The following is a 27,107-nucleotide window of genomic DNA, read 5'->3' as shown; positions in this document are numbered from 1 at the left end:
TGCAGACTAGAACTATTCTTTGAACACTCTTCACGACACAGTCTGGTTTTGCAATTTGTATTTCAACTGCACATACCCCACAGTTTAAGCCTGTTTTGCATGGGCTATTACAGCTGAAATCACAGTTACTGACCTGTCATATAGAAGTTTCCAATTTACAACCTCCAAGTGTGTTTCAGCAGTGGTAAGTGGATAATCTCTAGTGTATACATGGGAAACAGAGCGACAATAGGATAAACAGCTTGTCCTTTGCTGGCAGAGTCAGCAGCAGATAGCAAACACTCTTCATTGTGTAGAATTTGGCTTTCCAAACTCTTGAAAGACAAATTCTGTTGTCTGTTACATCCCTACTTTCTTTCCCAGAGGACCTGGGTTAGCATCTGTCTAACAGACACAATTTAACTCAAGATACGAGCCCACAGGGGCCAGCTTTTAGGTTCCCATTCTAACAGGATAGCCAGGGTCTAAGAGGCAACATCACCATTGCCAGATATCCTTTATAATATGGGATTTTTCTGCATTATGCAATCTGATCCTCTGTCCTCTAAGAAAAGCTCAGGGACACAAGTGTGTATTGCCACGGCTATCAAGTGCTTTTCCAAATGCCTGGCATCCAGCAGCTGGCTGCTCTACAATTGCAAATGCGCTGCATGTGTGCAGCAGCCCCAGCGCTGGGTGCTCCTGTGCTGGAACTGTGTGTGTGTGAACAGAGCAACTCACCAGCACAGGCACAGCCACCCGACACATTCTGGACAGCCAGGGTGATTTATTTCTTTGAGACGTGGCTCTCCCAAGTCCTTACAATGGTTTTGTTTTGATCCAGACACCAATATCCTTCAGAGCAAAATCTGACCTTGTGGTCTTATGGTAGGAGCAGATTTCTAGATGTCAAGTAATTACTTTCAAATGTGGCTGTCTGGGTTTGTTAACAGTACAACTTTGCCTGATATGTTTTTATTTTTAAAGAACAGTCTTGCACTGCTGAGATGGCTGTTGTGGTTTAGTTTTATGAAGTTGTTTTTCTTATTTCATTTTCTTATTTCAAATGTTTTTGGCTATGTGTTACTTGTTGCTGTGATCTTTGCAGTCCATACACAGATAGGTTGGTTAGTAGGAAGCTGCTTGGAAACAGTCTTAAATGAAAACGAGCATAATCATGGAATTAGCCAAGATACATGGCAACAAAAAAAAGTGTTCATTCATGCCTGCGTGCTGCTGGATTAACCCTGTCACCTCACAGTCAAAGCCCATTTCAGGGCACAAATGTATACAAATGTATCAGTGGGCTCCTCTTACTGCCACACTTAAAAATGCTGCAAGTTTCGTTTCCAAGCTGTGCATAGGAGACAGTCACATCCAGAACCTGCACAAAACCATGTGTTATAAAGACCTTATATGGCAACAATTTTCAAAATCAGTGCTGTCCTAAAAGGGTGGGAAGCAAATCAGAGGAGTCATCTTCCACCTGCTATTCTGTTGAGAATGACAGGAAAGACAGCACTGCTACACACATTATCCTTCATGTTTTCTGCAGCAGGTGCTGCTACACTGTGGCCTGTTTGAAACACTGTCTAACCTGCAGCACCAAGCACCACCAAGCCAGAAACGTGGGCTTGAACACGGAGTTCGAGCCATCCCCTGCAGAGCAGCTTGTGATATGTCAGTGTAGGTTCTCAGAGCAAGTGTGAATCAGCCAAACATTGCAGTGAAAGCACCGTGATCTATGGAGGACCCTGTGAAATTCAGCACAATACCTGAAATACCGACAGGGCTGCAGCAAAACAAGCAGCACCACTGCCGTTCTCCCACGTCTTTTAGTGGAGAAGCCATGTAGGAGGAGGCTGTCTAAGTTGTTCTTATGGCTGATTTATTTGCAAATGCAGGTAAATGCTAGAGAAGGTGTGGGTTTAACTCTCCCCTGACTGATCGTTTCTCAGGAAAAAGGGGAGCCTTTGCACTCAGTAACTGCTGCACGGGTATTTCTTTCCTTACTCCTTCAGTTAAACAAAGTTCAGCCTTGCCAAGCCTCTGCTTTCATGCAGAGAAGGGACAGTCATACATACTGTCCTAGTAAAGCACATCCCCTCTGTGCAGCCAAGTGACAGAGGGGCATTAGTGAGGCTACTCCTTTCTCCCTCTTCACATTTTACAGTTGAAGCACTGCTGGTTTTACATTTCTGATGGGCAGCTGAGGTTCCAGCATGTCTAAGGGAGCACAGCTCTGCATAGGACCTCTCACGAAGGGCAGTCAATGTCCCAGGACACAGCCTTCAACTTGAGGCAGGTTGGCACAAGCACCTGGCTTGGTACATGAATGGTAGTTCAGCAGAACAAATCTGTCAATTTAAATGTGAAGCACTTCCATGGAATTAGTCCAGATCCGCACTTTTCTAATTACTAGTGCAGTTTTGCCCACCATGACTAAACATGTGCCTCTAACTGGAGCAAATGCTATCCACAGTTTTGACAAATCAGTTGCTGAGTGAGAGGTTAGAAAATGTTGTTGGCATACCATTAAAGAGAGACAAATAAGGGGAAGAGGTAATTAAGAGTGAGCAAATGATAACAGCTATTACACATCCTGACTTCAGAGGTTTGTTCTTATTCTGGGTTCTTAAACCTGAGCTCCTCAGCTAATGATGTATAGTGTTGCTTGCTGCCAGATGTCAGTGTTTAAGAAAGAGGAGAAAACAATGCACTTAACATTAATAAAAACACAAGAAGTAACTGTTATACTTACCACAAGTCACAGAGAGCCACATCGTGTTTAAAAGCCCAAGGAGTGAGGAAATAGCACAACTGATGTTTGCAGAGATTTTGAGCTAAAGCAAATAAGAACCTGGAAAGAAGAGCAAAGAGTTGTATTGAGGATTCCACCATGGACAGGAAAGAGAAACAGCACAGGGATGACGTAAAAGCTATTCCAAAATCCGTTCTCACCTGTCACCAAGGGGCACTTACTGGCATGTTTCAGGGCCTGTGCTGCCCTGACATTATGGAGTCCATAGATCATACATTCAGAGGAGCATCCAGGTTCTTTGCCCAAACTGATGTCATGCCAAGGCAGAGGCTTGGTCTGAGTCCACAACTGGAATTAATTCCTTCAATGCTATCATTTTGTACTAGTTTTCTAGACAGTCTATGAAGTACATGCACTCCATCTCAAACTGGCAAGTCTCACAATCTCTCTGGGGGATATTCCCATTTACAGAGGCCTTGAGCATAACTGGAAGCCAACTCTGGAAGTGTAATTGGAATTTGCCTGTTGACTTAACAATTTCTTTTTTTTTTTTTTTTTTTGCCTTCAGTACAGGGATGCAAAGTCCTATCCAGAACTGTAAACTTTTCCAGCTCTGTAAAGACCTAGGCTCATTGCCAAAGGGCTGACGGGCCAGTATGTAAAAATGGGTTATAGTCCCACAATCACTTTGGAGGCTGCTAGGACAGCTGAAAACAGTATTTTCTTCCAGCTTTTACATATATGTGTGCTCAAGGTACAGACCTGGTGTGGCAAAAAATAAAAATGTGAGCATTCAGTCAGTCATTTTACCTCAAGTCCAAGTCATCTGTCATTGAATCATTTATCTTTGGGATCCAAATGATACTTGTGCACGATGTGAGGGTGAAATAGCTGAGGTCAGCATCCTATCAAGTCACACAGCATTGCACTCAGTTACCTAATGTAGTCACACCTCACTATTGCTCTAATTTAAAACATGGTTACTGCACAACAGTAATCAGCACTTGTTTCAGAGTTCAGTACAGCAGACACTCAACCTTGACCCATATCTAACATGAGATGGGTTTTTTTCATTTAGTTGGACAATGATTTAGGATTGCCATCCTGTTAAGTGCTTTCACTGTTCCCCCAGCACTTTCCAGTGGAGAAATATGCACCTGTGGTATATATAAATATATACATAATCTTTTAGGTGAGCACCCAAGAAACAAGGGAGCTGAGTGACATGACCAAGGACACACCAGAAATCTGTGACAGAGAATAAATGAACCCCAGTTTCCTAAAAACTGTCAGTTACCCAGGGCCTTGGTCTGTGATTGGGGCCTGTAAGTGCTTTTACAAAATAAATACATTTCTCTTATTATTAAATTCAGAAGAAGACCTAAAGGTGATTTGATTAGATCATATAAGTACCTTTATCATGAGAACACAGTGGGTTTTAAAGGGCTTCTTAATCTAGTGGAAAAAGATATATTACAAGAAGCAATGGCCGGAATTTAAAGCCAGAAAATTCAAATTAGAAACAAGGTACAGAATTGAGGGGTTTCTAACTGTAAGGATGATTAAATACTGGAAGGACTATCCAGGAATTATTTGCCTTTTGAATTCCTCACATCAAGAGTAGATGTCTCTCCAGAAGATCCAATTTTGTCAAACACAAGTTACTGGGCTCAATATGAGGGTAACTGGATGAAATGTCTGGTTTTTGCTAAGCAGGAGGTCGGATTAGATCATCTTATCATCCTTTACAATCTTAAATTCTATGAATCTATGAATAGTAATGACCATCATTGTACGTTACAGCTTGTAAAACAGCAAAGAGCACGCTGCAACATGGCTGGGAGACAGAATAAAGAAGCACGTTATAAAAAAAAGCACTGGGCTCTGGAATTAAACCTGTGACTGGTAATTATTTAAACTTCACCCATGCGTTTCCAAATTTTTCCCCTAAACAATATTTTAATTAGGTTTCAGTTTTAGGGGGAAAAAAAATAATAAACCATTCATCAAATAGGTACTACTGCGTTCAGAACAGTATCACCAACAGTCCTGCACAACATTTAAAAGCCCAATTGATATAGAAATAGCTGCTGATTTTCAGGAATTATACATAGGAGATCTGTAAAGGAGGGCTTTTCTATAAAAGGTTTTATAGGCCTGAGCCTGGGATTCCTCTATTATACTTGAGTAGCTATAAAAACTTTCGTGCTAGATCATAACATTCTGTAGTTGTGAATGCAACAGATTTCACAGAAAATCTGTTTTAGCAATGTCTCAGGGAGTTTTTCAAATAAAGACATTGGCACTGCTCTGTGCTTCTTTGCCCAGAAAGCAAAATTCTTTTGCTGTCACGCTACAGCCTTCATCTTAAGCTTCCACATCGGGTAAAGACCCACTCAGAAATCAGGACCTGTGTCTCCTCCCTTGGGGTTGTGAATGTGATACTTGTTTGTCAGACAGAGGGGTCTGAATAAAATCCATGGAAAGGGACCTGGAGGCCTTCAGTTTGCATATCTGCCTAACATTCTTCTCCACACCATAACGTCTGAGCATCTCACAGTCTCTAACAGATTTGTCTTCCCACCACTTCCGAGATAACGAGAAGTGTAATTCCCACATTACAGTTAGAAAGCTGAGATATGGGGCACCTGAAGAGATTTTCCTAACATCAGACATTTGTAGCAAAGGAGGGGCTGAACAAAGGTCTTGCAATTCTGAAGAGGTGTGCCTCATATTCCAGATTGTCTTCCCCCTTCTGCATTTGGCTGGAATGAAAACGATTGAAAGAAAAGCGGCACAAAAAATCAAGTTAGACTAGAAAATCTTCCCTACAAAGTGCTGCCTTACTGATGGGGGGAAGGTAAGAGAGATATTATGCTTCATAAGCTTCTGAAAATTTCTACTAATGTCTTTCTTAAGAATTTCAGTCATTGATTTCATGTGTGAATTTTGGAAGGAAACACGCACACAGAGACACACGCACAGAGACACACACACACACACACACACAGAAGTCCTTCTCTTGGAACAAGAGCTAAAACTATAAAAGCAACAAAATGTGGAAAGCAGGCCTGCAGCAGTGTGGGTTGATATTCTGTCTTTAAATCATTCTGGCACTTGTTTTTTTCCCCTCGAGGTGGAAGTGGTAAGCATCAAGGCAGAACTGCAGTAGCCCTAAATCAGAACATGCCTCTGTTCATGGGTTTACAAACCAGACTCTTTGCATTCCCAAGCTGAGGTCTTGGTGGTTCTCTACAGTGCTACAAAGACAGTTCCTGCACAGCTGTTCCCTTTGTACAAGCCAGCTTGCTTTCCTTCTCACCATGCATATTTTAGGACTGCTGACATACTCTGACATGACCACGGCCTTCTTTTCTGGCCATATACAGGTGGCCCCTAAACATCCAGTGTTTGAAGGATCCAAATCCACAGTGCTGCTTATCCTGCAGAAGTCAGAGCAGTATAATCCTCCTGATATTGTGATACTAACTAAATTTTGTGAATTCTTTGCTATTTAAGGTACTTTTTTCTTCCTCTTTTCCTCTGTAGCTCTGTATCCTCACCCTCTGCATCCACCATCCAATTACTCATCTTTCTTTCTCTTTTCTCACCTGCCCTACTGAGCTCTTTAGTCCAAAGATGAGGTGACAGTGCCGTCTTCCCTCAAATCCCCTGGATCCTTCCTGCAATCTAACGGAATCTACCAAGCCAAATTCTCTCTCCTTTTTTCTCTCTCCTCCCCAACATTACATTTCTTTGCTCCTCTCTGTTCCCACATTTGAAATACTTCTTTAAAGCAAGAGTCTCTGTCTTCATGTGTCATTTTGATCTTCTCAGTGCTAACAATCAGGCTATTCCAAAATGACAGGAAAATATCTCTGGCCTGTTCATCCCAGTTAGTGTTACAGCACAAGCAGGAAGATACAGCAAGCACTGAAAAATCAAAAAGAGATCAAGAAGCACCTCGCTTCCAAGCTAAAGGATGTGTGTGTGCAGCTCACTGGGCAGCAACAACATATTGTCATGATATTCCATGTTAATATTCCAAGAAGAAAACTGCAAACTGGTCAGATCACCTCTGAAGCACACCTTGTAATGTGGGCTAAACAAGGAGCCCACAAAGAGGTGCTTACCAGAAGGAGTGTCCTCCCAAGGAGGTGCTGGACATCATTACAGCTGGAGGAGATGCACTGCACATGTCTCTGGTGCAGTCATGTGCATCTCCCAAGGTCAATTCCTCTATGAGCTGTGGGTGGCTGTGACATTTTTCCAGAAGACAGGCATCTGCCACAGCTCCCTGAATTATGGCCAAGGTTCATGCATGCCCATAGGCTTAATGCAGCAAGTGCTTGGCAGGACAGAAGTGTCAAGTGCAGCACAAAGGCCAGTGAGACCAGGGGTGAATCAGGCCCTTCCACATCCGGGGTAAGGGGGGGTGTAAAAGAGACACGAAAAAATAAAGCCAACTACAGGTTATCAACACACACTGGTGAATGTATTCCATGTTTCACCATCCCAACTGCTTCTCCTGCCCCCCAAACCCATTCCACCTTTCAGTGGGTGTTGCCCTATTGCTGCAAGAGAAGCAGTCCAGTGATATGCACTGAAAATGGAGCACAGCCCCATCACACCTTCCCTCTCCAGGGCTCACGCCACCCACAGCCACGGTGTAACACCACCTATGCATCAAACTGACGGCAGGGCCTGCGTGCTGGACACAGGCAAAATTAAGTAATGATGCCAGCAAGGAAAGTAAAGGTCATGGACGTGGAAAAATTGGAAACAACAAATAAGCATTCAGGTGAGAATATATTTACTGCTTTCCTTTAGACAGCTAATTATTTTCTTTCTTGATATCTCTCGCCTTGCCAAAACAGCCACTTCTCGGCTGAGGCAACCACTTGTTTTGCACAGTCCTTGAAGTTGCCAGATTCATAGTTTAGTGAAGGCTGTAGTGAAGGCTGTAGGGTTTTCTGCTCTGGTGGCAGTATTTTTTTGCAGAATCCAGACCCTTTTCCTATGCCACGTGCCAAATCATTCCTGCAATGGGGCAGCAATATCCTGTCCTGCCTGGGGTTCAGGAAAGCAGTGGAGTTTTCAGTGTGATTGACATATTTTTGCCTTCAAACCAGCCTGAGCTCCCTTTGGCTTGTAGTGCAGTAAAGAGAAGAAAATCAGGGTTTGAAAAAGAAAAAGTATTTCAAATTCCATTCTGTCCTTGATCCTGTAGAGAAGGACCTGGAAGAGATACTCCAGATAGGTGCACAATAGGATTAGGCTCTGGCAGTGCTGTTTTAGGAAGAATGGGTGCAGCAGTTCTGCTCTGGTATTTTCTCTACACTAGGCTATGAGAGATAATAGGTCTAGTGGTTAAGCTAAGAGTACTGGGAGACTTTATTTCTAGCCCTAATTATATCAGAAATTATCTGTGTTTCCTTGAGCAAATCCCTTGGTTTTAGCACCACAATTTTCCAGTCAGTAAAATGTTTAGACCCCTCCAAAGCACTGAGATGCACAGATGGAAAACATCATTGTCATGGTGTGGCACAATTCATGACCGAAGGTGCACGTGTGGGAAACTGAAGTTGATGGCCAAAGTTTGCAATAGTTTATTACATCCTGGACTGCCTCTTTCTTAGTTCAACAACAAAATCTGGGAACACTATTTTCTAAGCCCCATCATAATTTCTCTTGGTATTGGCTTACAGTTTCCCAAGTCTATCTAAGTTTGTAAGTATGTTTATCCCAAAATGAAAATCAATAAGAGGGTTTTTTTTAAAAAAAAAGGCAGTACTATATGCTTAGATAGAAGGGCCAGGAATCCTGTGCTTTTAAAACCACCTGACAATGAGGTCTCATCTTTGGCATAGAAACTGAGCTGTTCCGTAGGTACCTTGTTTGGGCTACACACAGTGTGAGTCTGTTCCCCAATCAACCCTCACCCCAGGTCTGTTTGCTGACTGTGCTGCCACCGTACTGTTGCAAAGAAAAGAGGTATCCAGACATCAACATGATTCAGGGGCCTAGGAGACTGCAAAAGAGAAAAAGGGTATTTTCCGAATCAGTTCCCCATGAAATCACTGGAACTAGCGTTGTCCTGGGGGATAATAGAATGGATCATTAGGTGCCTTAAAAAGTTCACATTGGATTTTGAAGCCACCCTGCAAGATGAAAAATCAGTAGTTTAGTCAAATAAATAAAAGTCAGTGAATCCTCTTTAAGCTATGAGCACAGGGGCAAAAGGGTTGTAAGAAGAAAGAGATTCCATTCTTCACAAATGATATGTTTTAAGACTCCCCCCTTCCATCTCAAATCCTTCTTTCTCTTCCCTGGTGATTTAATCACATGAGGTACCGTAAATCAAATTGCTTCCTTTTCTCCTCAAGTATGAGTTAGCTCTTAATTAGGCTATTGGGCAAAAATGAAATGCATCCTATTTATAGCTTGGGATATCCTTTGTGCTAATGTAAAGGTTAAAACCTATCTTTGCAGTGTTTCAGGAGTGAGATTCTGCTCTTGCAGACAGATGCTTTACCTATTGCTGAATTCACTGATTTACATGCACAGAAAAGAGTAATCAGGCCCGTGGTATTTAATTTTTCTGTTTCAAGCTTCTGTTCAGATAAGAGGATACACTGAATGCCAAGGTGAGCGACCAGATCATTTGGGCTCAGTTATTTTCATTCTGTGCTTCCCATGTGTACAACAGAGGGTATCTAATATCCCTATCCAGGTGAATGGCAAACCTGACAGAAGGATATAATGTACATATGGAGACAACTGGCCACACTCCTGAGATACTGCTGCATCATGATAAACAGGCACTGCTCAGCCACGCCATGAGTTAATGTTGTCATGCCATGCCAGCACCAAGGGATGTGATGGCACTACCCTGTGTTGTGATGGCATCTGCTTATGAGGAGAAATTACCCTGCTCATGCACTCGGGTCACCAGTCAGAGGAACAGAGCCTGCTGCCTCCTCACCTGTGCAGGGTCTTGGATGAAACCCCTGGCACACATCTAAGGCAGATGTGGAACTGATGGGAGCCAAATGGGTCTGCCAAAGCCAGCATCTGAGTGGAACTTGTCCCAGGTTGGCCTGGGATAATGATAATACGTCTTCATTTTCCAGCTGATGAAATTAATGCACAGAGTTACTGTTTACATCTGGAAATACAAACTTAGAACGCTGATGCCTCTAGACAACACTGACTAATATTTACCACTAAGCTTATTCCTTATTAGGAGATACTAACCAAGATTCATAGAAGCCTCAGTTATGAAAACTTCTTCACAGTCAGGATTTTTCCCAGGACGACTGAAGATGTCCACAGGAAAGATGTAAACTTTCCAGATTTCTTTCACAACACAGATTTTGATGGTTTAGTCTTTTGTATCCTGTTTCAAATCAATCACTGCAGTTCAGGATAGCTCTTTGGAATAAAAAGTAAAGCCCCATCCGAGACACTCTACTACCACAAACTCCCAAAAGAGCAAAGTACACCTATCATTTATGCTCAGAAACAGGTTCTTTTCCACTGCTAGATGTTTTTCATGTGAGCAGTGTAAAGTAAAATGGAAATGATTCCTACACTAGCTGGTGTGACTTGGCTTATAACATCAAACAGGAACCCAGAGAACAAACCATTATTTTCCTGGTAGCTACAGTAAACAACATTAGACTGGCTGAGAGCTGAAGCTGGGTCCCAGGCAAAACAAGGTCTTTGCTAAACAACATCAACACAGTAACTAAAATGTGAATAACTAAATCATACACTCTGCAAGCTGAGCTACCAAATGAAAGTAAAGCGTTGAATTATTTGAATGCTCTTCAAAACTAATTTAAATTTCACCCACTACTGAGACCTCCATTTGCTGGCATCATAACTAATAATGGGAATGCTGCTGAAACGTCAGTTTTAGCGAGAAGCCCATTAAGAGAATGAGGAAAAAAAAGAGACATCATACAAGAAAACCAGCCGTTTACAACATGGCATATAAGCTCCTTGCATAGAAATACAAAATAACTGGAAATAAAACCCAGGCAGTAAACTGTCCCTTTTCCAACACATTCAATAATCACATCCATCCAGAGCTTCACACAGGAAGCCCTGAATATAAATATTCTACAGCAGATGCTGCACTGGCATTAAAGTCCCCTGTTGGGGCATTGGATGATTCAAAGGGTAGTAGAAAATCTGTATGCCTTTAAGATATTGGTCTGAAACCAGCCCAGGTTAATTTTGGTATGAAAGTCATTTCCATCTGAGAGGATGTTTTAGGCAACTGGAAACGAACTGGAGGTCTATGTCCCAGTCTCAACTGGCAGCTCTACAGAGATGCAGATCTATCAGGGAGACTGATCTGTTCCTAAATCCTACCCAAGTTTGTGGCTTATATAAGCATGGCTGTTTAGGAGACAGGGCACTCGTGCTCAGTGCTGTGCATGTGTACTCTTACTCCAAATTAAAGGTTATGGAGACTAAACAAATCCCTGCATGTCAATGGAGTTGTGTGCACATTCCTATCCCTTATCCCCTATTTTCTGCCCCCAGCTGCAAAATGTGCCAGCAGAAGCCACCAGCAAGAGAAAAGCTGGTGCCACAGACTCGTGACATTTGCACACACCCTCTCACCCGGGGCAAATTGCCCCTCCTGCTCTCTGTGTCCAAGTTTTCTCAATTACTGAACCAAAGTGAGTATGAAAGGTTGCACACAAGACCAAGATTAGGCTTCACAACATCGTGGCTGAACATTCATAGAAATACATTTTCTTTGTTCCTTGCATTGCTCTAGTTCCTGCCAACACAGTTCCCAAAGCCCCAGAGAGTGCTAGAACACTCCATGCCTTCTCTAAAGACTGCCAGCTGTGTGACCTTGGCATTTTCAAGGGCTCCATTTCCCATTTTCCCATGTTACTCCCTTCTGCATGCAGCCTGGCTCTTAGTCACTGGGGAGCTGGGAAACTACACGGAGTGTCTTTGCAAATAACCAACCCCTGTAAGAACCTGGTGGCCTGAAGAACAACCTCCTTATTCCTCATCTCTGTTTGAACACATGGGACCTTCTTATGCAGCATGAGCAGCCAGAGTCCAACACTTTGAAAGGAGATTTTTATCAACAGCTTTCAGAGGTCTAAACAGATAGAAATGCCATCCACATTCATTTAATCAGCTCTTTTACTGACCTCACCATAGAGAGTAATTATGTTAGTTTGGTCTGGGCTGTTTCATGTACAGTTATCTTGTTCTTCTTTTATTTATAAATCTTGATATTTCAGTCTAGTCCATCAAACTGTCTTTTATAATAAGCTCAACAGGGCTCAGCTCTCTCACAGGAGAGTAAATCAGGAATGTTTGTATTCAGTGAATGCTGCCACTCTGGTTTGAAACCATGGCCCTAATGTTTAGAGTCAGTCCTCATAATGTTGTCAAATATTGAAGCTATTGATGCTTACATGGTTGATAACATTTTTTGTTTTAAGCTGGGTTAACATGAGATATATTCTAACATGAACAAGTTGCTAGCAACACAGAACAGTGTGAATGTAAATTCACACTGGCTGGTCTGCTGCCCCTCATCTACTGTGTCCCTAAAATGTTCCACATTGCAGACAGTGTGCTTATTAGCACAGTTAGAAGGCAGAAATGCCTGATGATGAAAAAATCCTCCTGCCACTCAAGAAATGCAAATATTCTGTTGTAGATGGCATAAAGAGACTGGGCTTACACCCAGTACTGATGCTGCAGGAAGGAAGAATTTGGTGACAGCATCTAGCAAATTAGGAACTCCCTTACCCCACTGGAATGCAAATTATTTGAACCTGGTAATTTATTAGGTCCACATTTTTTAAACATAGTCAGCATGAACCTGATTTCTCAGCTTGTAAACTCATCAGGGCAAGGACAGCCTGCAGAGCTGAGTTCAGAGCATCCTGATCCCAACTGGTGTTCCTGAACAGCAGTAATGAAAAGCCAGTGACACCTTCATCTGTTGTGCATGTTTGTGCTTGTTTATTCAGTCATCATCACCATCCTCCTTAAGACAACTTTACTCAGTTTCTGTCTCTCAGACACTGATCTTTCTTGTACCAATAAACTTCCCACAGATTCCCTCCCAAGGGGTTATGACATCTTTCCGCATATTCTCAGTTACGGAGTTTTTATCGGTAACTGTACTTTCAAAATTCTACATTTCTGAACAGCTGACAAGAGCAGGCTGCACACTGCCCTGCTGTCTGAGGAGCAGTGCTGGTGATGAATGAAGAGATTTGCTTAAAGCTGGGCAGGGATGCTCATTCTGAAAAAAGCCCAAGTCCCGATATGCATTGTCTGCCTGGATGTGACTCACCAGGCTGAGGTGAAGGTGCAAAGCTCCCGTTGGGGTTGTCTCCAAGGCATGAAGACATCTCACTCTGTGAAAATGCAGCCCATAGACAACAGTTGGCCACGTCTGCAAATTAGCTTAGGTCAATCAGTTTCCTTCTCTCCCGTTTCCCTGATGAAATTCCAGTCAAACAGCCATTTACAGGTCTCACTACTGCTCTCTCTCCTGAACTGTTGGGAAATTATCTGTTCTTTGGCAATTATTGTATTAGTTTGTCCAGGGCTTCCTACAGGAACATGGCCTGCAGGGAGGCAGGCATGTGGGACCTGGCTATGGGACAAGGCTTGGCAGGAAGCAGGGAGACCTGTAGTGCTGCAGCCTGGGATATGGAAGTCTGAAGAAAACCAACGTGTGCATGGAGGAATGACATGAGAAAGATCTCAGCTGGAGTGCAACTTTCATGTCTCTCTTCTGGGCCACCTCTCCTGGCAGCGTTAAAAACTGCTACAGTGATGGGTAATGTACCTCTGTTTTGGGGTTCAATCCTCCCCAGTTTTACCTGCCTTGACAGGGGAATACTGGCCTAAGGAAGTCTGCCTTAAACCTGTGCAGGTGAGTGCTCAGAGCACCTCCACAGACACACAGAGCTAACTGTGTTCAGACCACTTGATTAACTGTGAAGCAAAGTCTGATGTGCCAAAATCCTCACAGTCCCTTGGTAGATGTTAGATACAAAACCACACACCTCTGTAATACTTCACTAACAGGGATCTCAACAGATTTGCTTTATGCAGCAACAGTGGTGGCACTTTTTGTTGTATTTTTTGTGGTATCTGGAGATTCTGTTATGGATAAAAAGAATTTCCTTGTCTCCAGGGTGAGCCACGTGAACTTGGTAGTTTCATAGCACAGAAGGCAAACCTGAAGAAATGGGAATTTGCCATTTTTAACCCAAGCTGGGGAAATTCAGAGCTCAAACATTATTTGAATAGCAAGGCTTGATGATACTACTTGACTTAGCTTCTCGTTATAGCCCTGGGAAATGCAAATAATATTATACCATCTTCACTGTTCTAAAAACTCAAGAAAGTTCCCTTTGTAAAGTCACTGACATTCCTGAGTCTTGAAAAGTAGAATTGGAAGAGAACTTGAGAGATCATCTAGCACTGCCCCAAAGCAGGAATAAGCCTAATCCTCTCCAGTCATTAGTTCTAACTGGTACTTATTTAAGGGTAGTTTGAACATATTAGCTTTGGGCAGCAGTTAGAAGCCAATATTTATAATCAGCTGGCAATTTTGACATGCATAATATCTGCTATAAGATATTGTCAATAGGATCCACACTACTCAAATACTAATGTTCTGACCTTAGACTATACTTTTATCCTTTCAGTATTTATTACAGTTTCTTTTCCTAGCAACTCTGCTCTTCTTTTATTCTCCTTGGCATTGAAGGAGCATCAGTCTGTTATTCAGTCTGTTATTTCTGAGTGCATCCCTGGTACTGGGAAGGAGACTGTTCCTTTTTCTAGTGAGAACCAATCTGAATGTACCTCGATGCCTGGCTCTGTATTCTGTCCATAGATTGAGTGCTGCAATTAAATCTCAAGGAGTAACTTGAAGCAAAAAGAAATAGGCAAATGCTGCACAGGTGATGTGAGAAACTGCAATACTGAAAGCCAGTATAAGTACTGTTAATTATGTAAAATAAAGTATTTAAAAGTGGGTTTCCCTATCTCAGAGATGAGTAAAAAATATCTGGATGTTCCTGTCCACTCTCACCAGATCCATCTACAAACAATTTAATGAAAACTGCACTGCTTGAGTGGTTTTGTATGACATATATTGTAATTCAGTCTGCAGTAATCAGAATTCACACCCAAAAATTCTCTTTGATCTGGCATCCTTCCTGATGTTTTCTATTTCAGGAAAGTAAGGAAAGCACACAGGTCCTTGTGCAGTTTGAGTTGGTCTCTAGTTTTATACAAGCAGAACTTATGCAGTTTATGTTATTTATACCCACTCAATAAACCATCCAAAGTGTATTACCCACATCTTTCATGAGTATAAAACTGCTTATGACTTCAGCCAAAAAAAAAAAAGAAACCAGACCCAAAGTATCACTGGCCTAGTGGCTTATATTCTCCTGACAGCCAATAATTTAATTCAATCCTTCTTCCTGCATTCCTAAGAAAAAAGAGGCTTCTGAGTGCATGGGAATCTGGCCAGTAGTTAAAACAGTAGTTTGAGACATACAAAAGCTCGAATCTATGCTTTGCTTTGCTATTATCTCCTCCGTGATGCTTCCTTTCCCTGGAACTGTTTCAGCTCTGCCCTATTTTTTGTCTGGTCACCAAGGCTCTAATGTAGTAGTCCTAAAAAAAGCAACACAGTAGGTACAGTGACTGCAGGCTCATCTTTGCTCAGCAGTGCAATAGCTTCTTGGAAGCAAGCAGAGGTGCAAAATATAACTAACTACCTTTCCTATCAAAATCAGCAGGAGAAGCCAAAGCTGTAGTGTCATCCCACTTAACACAGATGAGTCCTGGTGCAACACCCCTCTGCAGCAGTTTGATCAGCTCTCTCTGCCTCAGAACCCTGAAGAAGCTGAAGACATTGACTCTGGGTCATTAGTCCAGGATACAAGATTCTGTTTCAGAGCTGAGTTAGAATAAGAGAGTTCTCAGAACATGGTGCTTTGGTCAGACTCCATCTCGTTCTTTATGTCCCTTGACCACAAAATACTGACGTAAAATATAACCCTCCAAAATCTCAGAACAGCAGTCACAGAGCAATTAGAAGCATGATCTGGAAGAAACCAAGTAATATCTGTCTGTTCGATAGGAAGGGACCCAGGATATGATTCTTTGAAAGGTTTGGATAGGACTGCACAAGGGTGGCATTCAATCTGCCTGCATCATGCTGTGGTTTGTTTATTGCCTTTGTTTGTTTTTCCCCTACAGCATTTGCCTCTTATTCAATCCATCTTCTATTTCCTTATCATCAGATTAAATTTTTCAGTTATTTAATGTCCTGTAATCTTTAGATCTCATTCTTCTGAAAGAATATTTTTGTGCCTAAATAAAATATAAATATGTACTACCAGCAGCAATGCCTACCATTGTGGTTGCTCAGCTTTCCCCCACTGTGAATGAAAATTTTGCCATTTTCAGGACATAATATAGTAGGGTAATAGGAGGGACTTATCTATGAAGAGTTAGAGTGGAGAGTTAAAAAGGCACAGAGAGAATGGACAGATCCCAGGACTTGATGGGAGTGCAGAGGGAAGAAGTCAGGTTATGGGCCAAGTAGACGGCAGAAGATGAGGTTTTAGGATCAAAAAAAGGCTCTGAGGGAAAGAAAGCACAGAGTGACTATAAACTAAAAGAAAAGGAGATGGAAACTTAGAAGAGTGAGTTGGAACTGATGGAACTTTGCTTGTTGATGGACAGAGTGAAAAAAGAGATCAATAGAAAAGCTGGGGGAGAGTGAGAGCTCGAGAGACAACTGGCCAAGAGCAAAGGAACTACAGCACAGACCTGAAACCAAACCCATCCCTCCTGCGTCATCTATTGCCAGCCAGGAAATTCCCTGACAGTGTGCATCTGGTTATTGCTTTATTCTGCATCCTTTAATGTCAGGATCACATGACATGTAGCAGTGTAACAATGCACCCTGTGAACTCAAGTGATAGAAGTCTGTGCTACAGATCTGAACAAAGCGACATTAAACTCTTGATGCAAGAACTGCTACGAGCCTTGCTACACCATGGATCTAAACATCCAAATCATGCTGACTGGGGAAAACCATCTCTTTGCTCTAATGAAGAGAAGTACATTACAAAAGGTTTTAAAGACTGTTAATTTTGCAACACCAGTGATCCTGAAGGCGTGTGTCAATCAGGTCCCAAAGATCAAAAAAAGGGGAAAAGTTTGTTCAACAGACTTTTTGGCTGAGACCTGAACACGTGCACACGTCCATAAAACTAGAGACGGAGGCATGGGTGCTATTCTGAGGCCTGCCAAAAGAGCAGCATGACCTTGGGCAATCTATTAACCTTTCCACACCTCAACCTCCCCATCTATATAAAAGAGTGAGGATGATATATTTTGCACTTGACAGGTTTGTAGATCACTAAGACCTACGAGATACACCCAAGGGTAGCTCACATTAACTAGCTGGTCCTGCATCTCTCAGCAGGAGAGCTGCTGTTTCCATTTTATGCACCACCCAATGCAGTCAGAATTATGGTCAGAAATCAGCTCCTGTGGTCCATTAATATACACCCCGGCATCTCTCAATGCTGCAGTCGAGAACTAATCTGCCTCCAGTCTCAGCTAATTGGAAAAGGTTTTTTTTCCTCTATGTTATGTGGATTTCCAAAGTTAAATCTTGAGTGATAGACAGTGCTGTCACAGCAGCATTAAGTGTTTAGAGAGTGATTATTCTTGAAAGACTTCCATTTTTCAAACTTGTGCTTTCAGAAAAAGCTGTGGAAATAAATGAGAACACCAAGGGCTAAACAACACTTTGAGCTTTATAACAATGATCTCCAGAAAGGGGATGCAATAGCCCAAAGCCTTGCCTATTGCATTTACAATTACAAGAATCTGCAGGTTTCCTCATATCACTGTTGGCATTTAGGGGCTTGCATCATGTGAAATCCTATTCATAACAGTCAATTTGCTCCTGAGAAGAATCACTCTCAAAACGTCAATATACTTTTTTGTAACCTTTCTATTTAATAAAAAGAGAGACAGCTTCAATTAGTGAGGAATGTTCCACATAAATTAGATTATTTTAAAAGTTCCAGCAATAATAAATGGTATTTTTAGTAAATGAACACTTGTCACTTTAGCAACATTTGTAGCCTTTTACTCTTCGTTTTTTTTTATTTTAGTTTTGATACCTGGTCACTTATTCTGTATGAGTCAAACCCACACTCCGAATTTCCCACTGCAGCTAACAGAAACTATGCTTGCTGAGAAGATGAATAAGAAATATTCAGTATTTATGATCCCACTGCCACAAGCAGCTAAACAGCCAGCTATGTGGAAGCTGAAACTTGCCCCATACAGTCTGTATGCTGTTGATTCCCAGAGATGGGCCCAATTTTAAACATCAACCCACCTCACTGTCTTGCTAGGGGAAATCAGCATGCTGTGCCCTGTGATGCATAGACATCCCAGGCTTCAAGCACTCAATGGCCAGCCCTGCCAAGATGAACCATGCTGGCTGTTTAGAGATGAAATCCCAAATCTCGCTGTCAGCAGGAAGGAGAAGCAGGTTCTTTCCTAGGAGCTTTCTTTCCTCTTCCATTCTTCTGGCCTCCCATCAGTACCAGGGCTTGAACTATTCTTTTCCTTTTATTCCCTAGAGGAATATTTAACTTGCATTTCAGAAAAAAGCTTTTATTATTATTATTGTTATTATTATTATTATTATTATTATTGTTATATAGAGATTTATCAGTGAAACTCTTCAGGGGGAAAGCTTTTGTCATCCGTGAAAGTGCAGCACAAAGAAACCTGGCCTTATCTTACTAATTACTCCAGTGCCTCCCCAAATCCTATCAAGCTGCTTGTTATTAATCAGTTAGAACAGTGTTGCCTGTATGGCAATATAACATATGCCAGGATGAGATCTGTTTACAGAACTCAGGCTTTGGCAATGAGCAGGAGCTGCTGATGCCAAGAGAAGCAGTGTTGCTACAGTCTATCAGCCAGATCAAGGGCCAGCAGACACATGAGATTTCAGGCACTGGATCCAGAGGGCTGTGGATATCATGCCCATATCTACCTTTCCCACATTGCCCCTAAAATAACCATAATGTGAGTTAGCCTTGAGCCCAAATCAAAAATAAGACAGATGTGGATATAAGTCTGTTGGGGGTATCAAACACTATGGTGCACACCTGATGTTCCATGAAAAGACAGAGGTAAGGCTCCATGATCTCAGAGGTCTTTTCCAACCTAGTTGATTCTGTGATTCTGTAAAAGAGGCTCTTTTACCCTCTACCTGTCTGCTGATTTCATACCTGTATCCCAGCAGTGCAGAAGAACTGAGAAAATCTTATCACTAAGTGGTTTTGCTGTCACCACTGTGAAGTTTCTGTGTGACAGTGTATGGATAATATAAGGGCAGAAGTTATTCTGTCAAACCTATCCAACCAGCACCTTCTCTGGTGGAGGCTGAGAAATTCACTAACAAATTTACTGATCCAAGCCCCAGATACACAGTGTTAATGCAGTCATCAGTGGCATGGTCTCTGTTCTTGGAGGAGCATGAGCAAGCTCCTCTCAGATGGGTTAGTGCCAGTCTTCACTTAACTCTTTCAGAAAATTCCTGCTTAAGGCGAGTGAGAATTTTGCTCTGAAAAAAGCTGCTGCAATGAAAACAGAGAGCAAAGCAAATCTGCAGCATTCCTCCAAAAGACAAGTGCCTACTGAGGAAAAAGCTGCACATGTTGATGAAGAAAGCTGAACAATAAGGTTTCACTAGAAAGTGATTGTGATTTTTGCCAAGCATAGAATTAAAGAGCTACAAGAGAACTGCTTACTTTGGGTGGGGGTGAGGAAATATATAAGAAACAAGAGAAGTATCATCTGATCTTTCTCTTGAGACATCCTTCTACTTCGTGGCAATCAGCAACTCAGAGTGAAGATGCAGCTGAACCCCTCCCTCTTTCCAGGAGAATGTCAAAACGTTTTGTTAACAGTGGCAGGTCAAGTTTCACAGCCAGGCTGAAAAACAGGAAATTACTACTATTGCTATCTATAGGTCATGAAAAAAGAATTTACCTACAGTCTATTAGGGGCAACACTCAGAAGAGAATCCAGGAAATCTTGTGACTTATCATCTGCTTTTTGCATAATTTCATTTTCTTTCCCCAGAAGGCAGTGCAGTGTTATAGGTACACTGCACTCAGTGAAAATACTTCAAGCAAGAGCCCACAGTAATCTCATCACAGTGTTTGTCCTTATTTTCTTCAATGATCAACATTGCCTCTTTCATTTTACACATTATTCCCTTCCCATTGCAGATTCAGTATTTCCAGTCTGGAAAGATACTGCTTTTGTAAGAAAAAATAGAAGTAATTCTGCTGACTTGAAATACAAGCTGGTCTGAGTCTTTTGTAATGTAGGAAGAATACTGGCTAGATATATAAAGTTATCCTCTATCCAAGGTGTGCTGTGGGATCTTAAATATCCATCTGGACAGGACATGGGGAGAGCAGATGGAACTTCAGTTTAGCATTGATCCTAGCAGCAGCATTCAGTAAGGCAGCACATCTCTGAGTCCAAGCCCAAGCCCTAGCTTAGTAAAACCTGAGTTGACCTTCTAGCCAAGGAGTAAGAGTACTGTTGAGTCAGCTGTATAACAATGCAGAGGGAGATGGCAATGGCTCATAAATCTGTTTTGTATTTTAGCATGCCATTAAACTGCTCATAATTAGGACAAAGCACAGGATGAAACCCTAGGCAGGCACTGATGCTGCCCTTATTACCTGTGGATTATCCTCCTCTCGCTCGCACTGGTGTTCCATCAGTGATTTGCTGGTGTTCCTCTGGTTTACTTTGCTGCAGTGAGGAGATGAATCTGGCCCAGAGCTCTAATATCCGTTCTAATTTAATTCGTGTCTCTGTCGCCACACGGGAATTCTCATCTAGACAAAGTCCCCTCTGGGCCCTGTGCTATTTCCAAATATAGGGCCTTTTCCCATTTGTGCTGTATTTGGTGGGAAGCCCACCTAACTCTATTCATTCACATGACTTGCACCACATTTTAAGGTTAGATTTAAGATCCTCCCTCTGCCTACAGTCCATTTTAAGTACATTGCATGTTTTATTATTTCGTTTAGTTTTCTTGCACATAAATCAATATATAATGAAGCTAAGCACTTTTACACTTGCTAAGGCACTGTGCAGACATTAACTCTCCTAGGCCCCTGGAGGTGAGTAAAATAGAGATCATTACTAGCCTCTCTATCTAGGTCTATCCAGTGCATTCCACAGCAGAGTAGGGACACAATGGATTTTACAAACAGACAAAATGAGGCTGGGAGATTACAGAGCAAGCTGTACTAGGACAAGGAAGAATCTGACCCAGAGAATTCAGCATGTGCTTACTGCAGCTGAAAAGTGCAGAGAACACCCCCCCCCCCATATACCATGAAGCTGTGCTCCCAACAATGGACTTTGGATGTAAGTTTGATGCAGAGCCAAGGCCAGCAGATTTATGTAGACATGATGATCACTTCCTAATTCTACCCCACGAGGGATATGCCTTCAGAAAGCAGACAGAGCAAAAGATTTATGGAGATGATTGCTTTTCTTTGGGGCCCATGCCAAATGTGCTAGGCTAGAGATGGAGATGCAGTGATTTGCCCAAGGTAATATAACAGAACGGGCCAAGGAACTGAGTCACAGAGGTTCTCCAAGTGCAATTCCACAGAGCATCACTATGGCAGTGGTGTTCTCTTCTACTGATTGACAGACTCATGTCATGTACATTCCTAAGCTCTTGGAAGGACAAACCTATGAAATGAACCATTCCCCTATTCCAGCAAGCCCAAATGTCACGGATGACAACCCTGGGCAACGCTGTTCCACGAGTAAATACTTGGGAATATGTAAGGAGCAAACCTGAGGGGAAAGGAGGAAACAAAGTGTGACGGCGTAACCTGGGGGTGAGCAATTGCTATAAAATCCCTCTGTGCCCTGCCACAGAGAATATGGGCTTGCTAGAGCCTGAAGCTCACACAAGAGCAGCTCACAGTTGTTAATTCCAGAGAACCAAGCTCAAATCCTGCTGTGTTGGCCAGGATGGAGGCCAATCACAATACGAGGCAAATCCTTTTAATATGTTGCATATCATTGCAGTAATCCAAGACAAATCTCAGAAAAGAATGACTTTTGCAAGAGTATTTTTGTCACTGTGGAAATTACTCCAGTGAAGTAACAGCAAAATTATCTTAGCAGCATTCAAGTTGCCTGTCAGCCTTCAAGTGAGAATCCCTGGGCAGGAGTCTGAGGAGGCCACAGCATCCAAGAGGATGCCAGGGAATGCTGCAGTTCCTGCTGACTTCTCAGCACAAAGGCAGAGAAGACAACTACACCACTCAGCACCAATACAGAATTTACTTTTCTATTCCAGGAGACCAACTCCATTTGTTGTAAAATCGTTACACACATACGTGCACATACCACAGCTCCTTTATAGCCCTTTCTGACTTCCAGGGTCTAATGGCACATGCTGAACACGTCTGCAAGTTTCTCATTTTGCTGTCATCAAGTTTAGAAATACACTCTCTTAAAACATAAAAGCTGAGGTTCAAATGACTCCAGATTATAACAATTTAAGAAAAACATTAAATATTTGCAGATGTAATAAAATGCACTTTGGTAATAACAACTCCCTGCAGTGCTACAGGCTGGGGGCAGAGTGGCTGGAAAGCAGCCCAGCAGAAAAGGAGCTGGGGGTGCTGGTCAACAGCTAAATATGAGCTGGTGTGTGCCCAGGTGGGCAAGGATGACATCCTGCAGTGTATCAGAAATAGTGTGGCCAGCAGGACCAGGGAAGTGATTGTCCCTCTTTACTTGGCACTGGAGAGGCTGCACCTCAAATCCTGGGTTCAGCAATGTGCAAGAAACACATTGAGGGGCTGGAGCAAGTTCAGAGAAGGGAATGGAGCTGGGGAAGGGTCTGGAGAGCAGGTCCTATGAGGAGCAGCTGAGGGAGCTGGGGGAGCTCAGCCTGGAGAAAAGGAGGCTCAGGAGGGACCTTCTCACTCTCTAAAACTACTGCCTGAAAGGAGGTTGTAGCCAGGTGGGGGTCGGGCTCTTCTCTCAGGTAGCAAGTGACAGCACGAGAGGAAATGGCCTCAAGCTGCGCCAGGGGAGGTTCAGGTTGGACATCAGGAAGAATTTCATTACTGAAAGGGTTCTCATGCATTGGAATGGGCTGCCCTGGGAGATGGTGGAGTCACTGTCCCTTGGAGATGGTCAAGAAACAACTGGACGTGGCACTCAGCGCTCTGGTTTAGTTGACAGGGTGATGATCAGTCAAAGGTTGGACTCAATGATCTCAAAGGTCTTTTCTAACCTATGTGATTCTGCAATTCTGTGTGAAAACTGTGAGAAGAGCCAATACTATTCGTTAAATAACTAACATCAAATCCTGACTCAGTTGCCAAGAAAGTACTGTAGGTCTAATCAGAAATTTCCACTTACCCAGTGAAGGCAGGAATATTAGCCCTCTTTCACCTCGGTAATCCATACTGATCTCTGGGTTTCTCTATTGCCATCACACAGAAGAGAACTGATTAGATGGAAAAGGTGGATTCTGGCTCCTTTAAACATGTTTTCAGGGTATAAAAGTTCAAAAGCTGGAAAAAAAAAGTTATTTTAAAAAATACTAAGTAAGTTGCTGATTGCAAAAATCTCTGAATTAGAAGAATGTCTTATATAATGAAAAGATGCAGATGAAATCTATAATGAACAAAAAAAGTAATTTAAATTGTTCCCCAAGGAAAATAACCCAAAGTGGATCTCCTCAAAGCAGCAAAGAAACTTACAGAAACAAAGACTAATTTACTGTTTTTTTCTTGGAAAACATAACTGCAATTCACACGCTGCAGACACACCATCAGAATGGTTTACTATGAAAGCCATTCTGAAAAATAAAACAGTGCTTGACACAGGATTTGAAGCTATCAGTACAGCCCTAATTTCTAATGTCTAAATGCTTATCTCTTTTAATTCTAAATGAAAATTCTCAACACCCTTAATAGTATCTAACAGTTCTACAACACTTTTCACCATTAAGTCTTAAAATGCCTTACAAAAGGTTAGAGACATTATCTCTATTTTATGAAAAGGAAAACAAGCATGGAGAGCTGATTTGCCCAGACCCACCAAGCAGACTGAGAGCAGATACAGAGCTATGATCCATCCTCCTGTGTGTTCTAGTCCTGAGGAAATTAGCATTCCCTCTAATTGCATTTTTATTTCCTTTTAGAGAGCACATAGGAATATCTGGAAATTTAGGAGCAATTTTTAAAAGTGCTTTTGGGGAAAAGGAAGATTTTAGTCACTCATTATATGACTAAATTAATGCACATAGAAAAACACTCTTATGAATATAAAATGTGGCACACACTCCACATTCTAGGCTATTTAATATTTGCTCTGAAACTCTGAATCAAATCAAATCCCTCAACTCAATATTGTTTACAATTTATTCAAACTTCAGTTGATGAGACAACACAGAGGTTCTCTTCAGTTTACAAGTGGCTGCGCTCTGCTGATGCCACCTTCAACAACAGCTGGTCAGGACTTTTGTGGTTCTCTGCCACATCCACCTCCTGATACTTTCTAAATATCAGTACCTATCCATCCCAGGTCTGAAGGGATAGTTGAATCAATTCCACTGCGTGTTTCAAGACATATATTTAGCACAACAATCATTTCAGAGCTTTTCCTTACCACTTTAATTCTGTCTCAACCTTAATTCAGGAACTTAACAACATCCATTGATTATCTGGTTACAGAGTCACTTTCCATACATTCATATATGCAGGTGTTATTATATATATATTGAGCTACAAATCAATTTCACCAACATTTCTAGGCTTACAACATAAACTCTCCTGCAAATTAAAAAAGACTTTGGGCAACTTGACAAGGCAAGACTGAAGCTGGAGAATGCTCATCACCAGAATTAAAATTGCCAGCATCTAATTGACCCTTCCACTTCCCTTTAAGTCACAGAGATGGGAAACACAGGCTCCCTGAAACATTCCCAGCTCTGGCTGGGAGTACTGGCACATTCCTGACATGGGGAACAGCTAACCCATGTATTAGTGTCTGGGGTAATAGCAGATATTTAACAACTCACACTAGAAGAAAACAGAAAAACATTTTACCAGGTGGGAGAGTTGGAGTAGGTAGACGAGGTATAATTATACTCACTGGAATTTGGCCAGAACACTTGATCAAATACACCCAACATCCCCATTAAAGCCTTAAACAGTTGCGGGTACTTTTCAAACTTAGGTAAAAGCGCCTTGTCTGTATTGGTGTGCAGTAAAACACCAACAGGGTCACTGAGGCTTGCAGGGGAGTTTTAAGTGTGTGTTATAGGTATTACCACATACCTACCAATATTTGAAACCGGAGCATCAGTAGAATCTACTTAACACACATTTGCATATATGTGAATCAATTTGCATCAGATTACACAAATACTTGGTCATTTTCCCTACGCATTCCCTGCTCAGGCCACACACCTCATCCCTCCTCAGGGCTGCTTCTCCCTCCCCGGCAGCCTGCCATGAGGGAATGGCCCTTGGAGCGGGGGAGAGCAGCGCCGTGAGGGGAGCAGCCCCCTCAGAGATGGCGAGAAAGTCTCAGCACCGTCAGGGGACCAGAGTCCTGAGGTGAACAGCCCCCTAAAAGCGTCTCAGTCCCGAGGCCATGAGGGAAAAGCCCTGGAAACGGGAGAGCCCCGAGGCTGCAGGTGCGGTAGTTTCTCGGAGCCGGAGCTCTGAGGTGAGCAGGTCTCCGTCCTGTGAAGAGCAGCTGCCCAGGAACCACCTGAAGAGAAAGTGGAGGCTGCGGAGGTACCTGGGGTGATAGAAGGGGAGCCGGTCAGGCTCGTCCGAGTTTTGTGGCAGTGCTGGGAGGACGAAGGGCCAGGGAAGGGCTGGAAACAGTCAGGGATGGGCTTTGGAAGGGCAGGGAGCACAGCCAGGGGCGGGCGTTGGAACAGCAGCCCCGTGTCCTCAGGTGGGTTCGGTGTGTGAGAGGGAGTAGAGCCCTGCCTGGCAAGTTTCGGGTCAGGGCCTTTGAAAGGGAAGGTTCTGCCCGAGGGAAGAACCGAGCCCAGCCCGCCCCTCCTGAGGGGCAGCTGCTTCTGCCTTGGAAACGGGACAGTGATCATACCACAGTGTCTGCTGAGGTTCTCTGTAGACAAGTCAGTGGCTCTGTGCCCCCTGCCCTGTCTGAGGGTGTTCCTGTAGCTCCGGTGGCCAAAGCCATGCTCTGTTCTGTACTGCTGGAGGGTTTGGGTCTAACTCTTGCTTTGTGGTGCAGGTGGGAGGTCCAGAGAGGCCCTGTCATGCACCTGGAGCTCAGGGCCGGTACCTGCTTGTGAGCAGTGCTGCTGTTTGAAATGCAGGGGCCCTGAGAAATCCCAGCACTCTGCTCCTGAGAAAGCTGTTCTGGAGGCCGGCAGATGGGAAATGTCATGACCAGGAGGAAAATGAATGAGGTAGGCTGTGGTCAGCAGGATGCTGAATGTTCTGAACAAAATGATCTTTAGGGTTACTATGGTATCTCTAGGGATGCTGAACTGAGACGTTATAGTAGTTCTGGGCTTGTTCCAGTGTGATTAAGATCAAAGTCTTTTAAAAACAATGGTTTTGTGGTTAAGGCATTGGACAGTGGCTCAATGACTGTGGCCTCATTCCCTTCTCCCTGATTGGCACTCTGGACAAACTGGAGCAAGTCTGTTAATTTATCTGTGCCTCACTTGCACATCTGCAAAATTTTTACTATGCCAGTTAAATCAGCAACATCTCTTCCTCTCTGAATGTACAGCACCTAGTGTGGTGATGATCTGCCATTCTCAGTGGGGCTAAATTAACTGAGGAGAATAAGTCACTTGGTCAAACAAGGTTTTAAAAATGATGATTTTATTTAACTGTAAATGTTTATTAGATAAGATATGAAGGTGAGAAAAAATATACATATATAGAAATTCTTAAATTGAAAGATTCCCAAACCCTTGTAGTAGGGAGCAGTTGATATTTAAATGACACTGTTGAGTAAGATTAAAAATAGTTTCACTACTCATGTCTTGTAGAAGTCTCTCACGACCCTGCAAATGATTTCTCTCTGTACTGATTTTTTCCTTTTCCCATTCACTGAGCAATGATTATTTCCCATGCTTTTAAATGGAGCTGAAATTAGCTTGGTTATTTTTGTTTAACAACAACAACCTCAATGCATGTTGTGCTTTTTATCCTGCAAAAAGAGC

General features: G+C 42.6%; 1 protein-coding gene across 2 annotated transcripts in view; it reads right to left on the bottom strand.

The window, feature by feature from the left end:
* CACNA2D2 (calcium voltage-gated channel auxiliary subunit alpha2delta 2) overlaps positions 1–25,249 on the bottom strand; it is a 238,634-nt gene extending 213,385 nt beyond the window's left edge. Inside the window, exons 1-3 of one of the 2 annotated variants that reach the window (XM_027701077.1) lie at positions 25,229–25,249; positions 23,300–23,454; positions 2,741–2,839 (exon numbers count right to left, since the gene is read on the bottom strand). Coding sequence is in view for 1 of the 2 variants with exons in the window: in XM_027701076.1 (XP_027556877.1) it covers positions 2,741–2,839; positions 5,408–5,409 (101 nt within the window). In the remaining variant the exon portion in view is untranslated. Of the gene's footprint in view, positions 1–2,740; positions 2,840–5,407; positions 5,489–23,299; positions 23,455–25,228 lie in introns of those variants that run through there. The other variant, XM_027701076.1, reaches the window with a different exon arrangement.
* Positions 25,250–27,107: the final 1,858 nt, after the last annotated feature.

Source organism: Neopelma chrysocephalum, unplaced genomic scaffold (assembly GCF_003984885.1).
Source record: "Neopelma chrysocephalum unplaced genomic scaffold, ASM398488v2 Primary Assembly neopelma1_147, whole genome shotgun sequence".
Lineage (NCBI taxonomy): Eukaryota > Metazoa > Chordata > Aves > Passeriformes > Pipridae > Neopelma > Neopelma chrysocephalum.
Note: the sequence above shows the minus strand (reverse complement) of the source record. Positions and strands in the feature narration are given on the sequence as shown.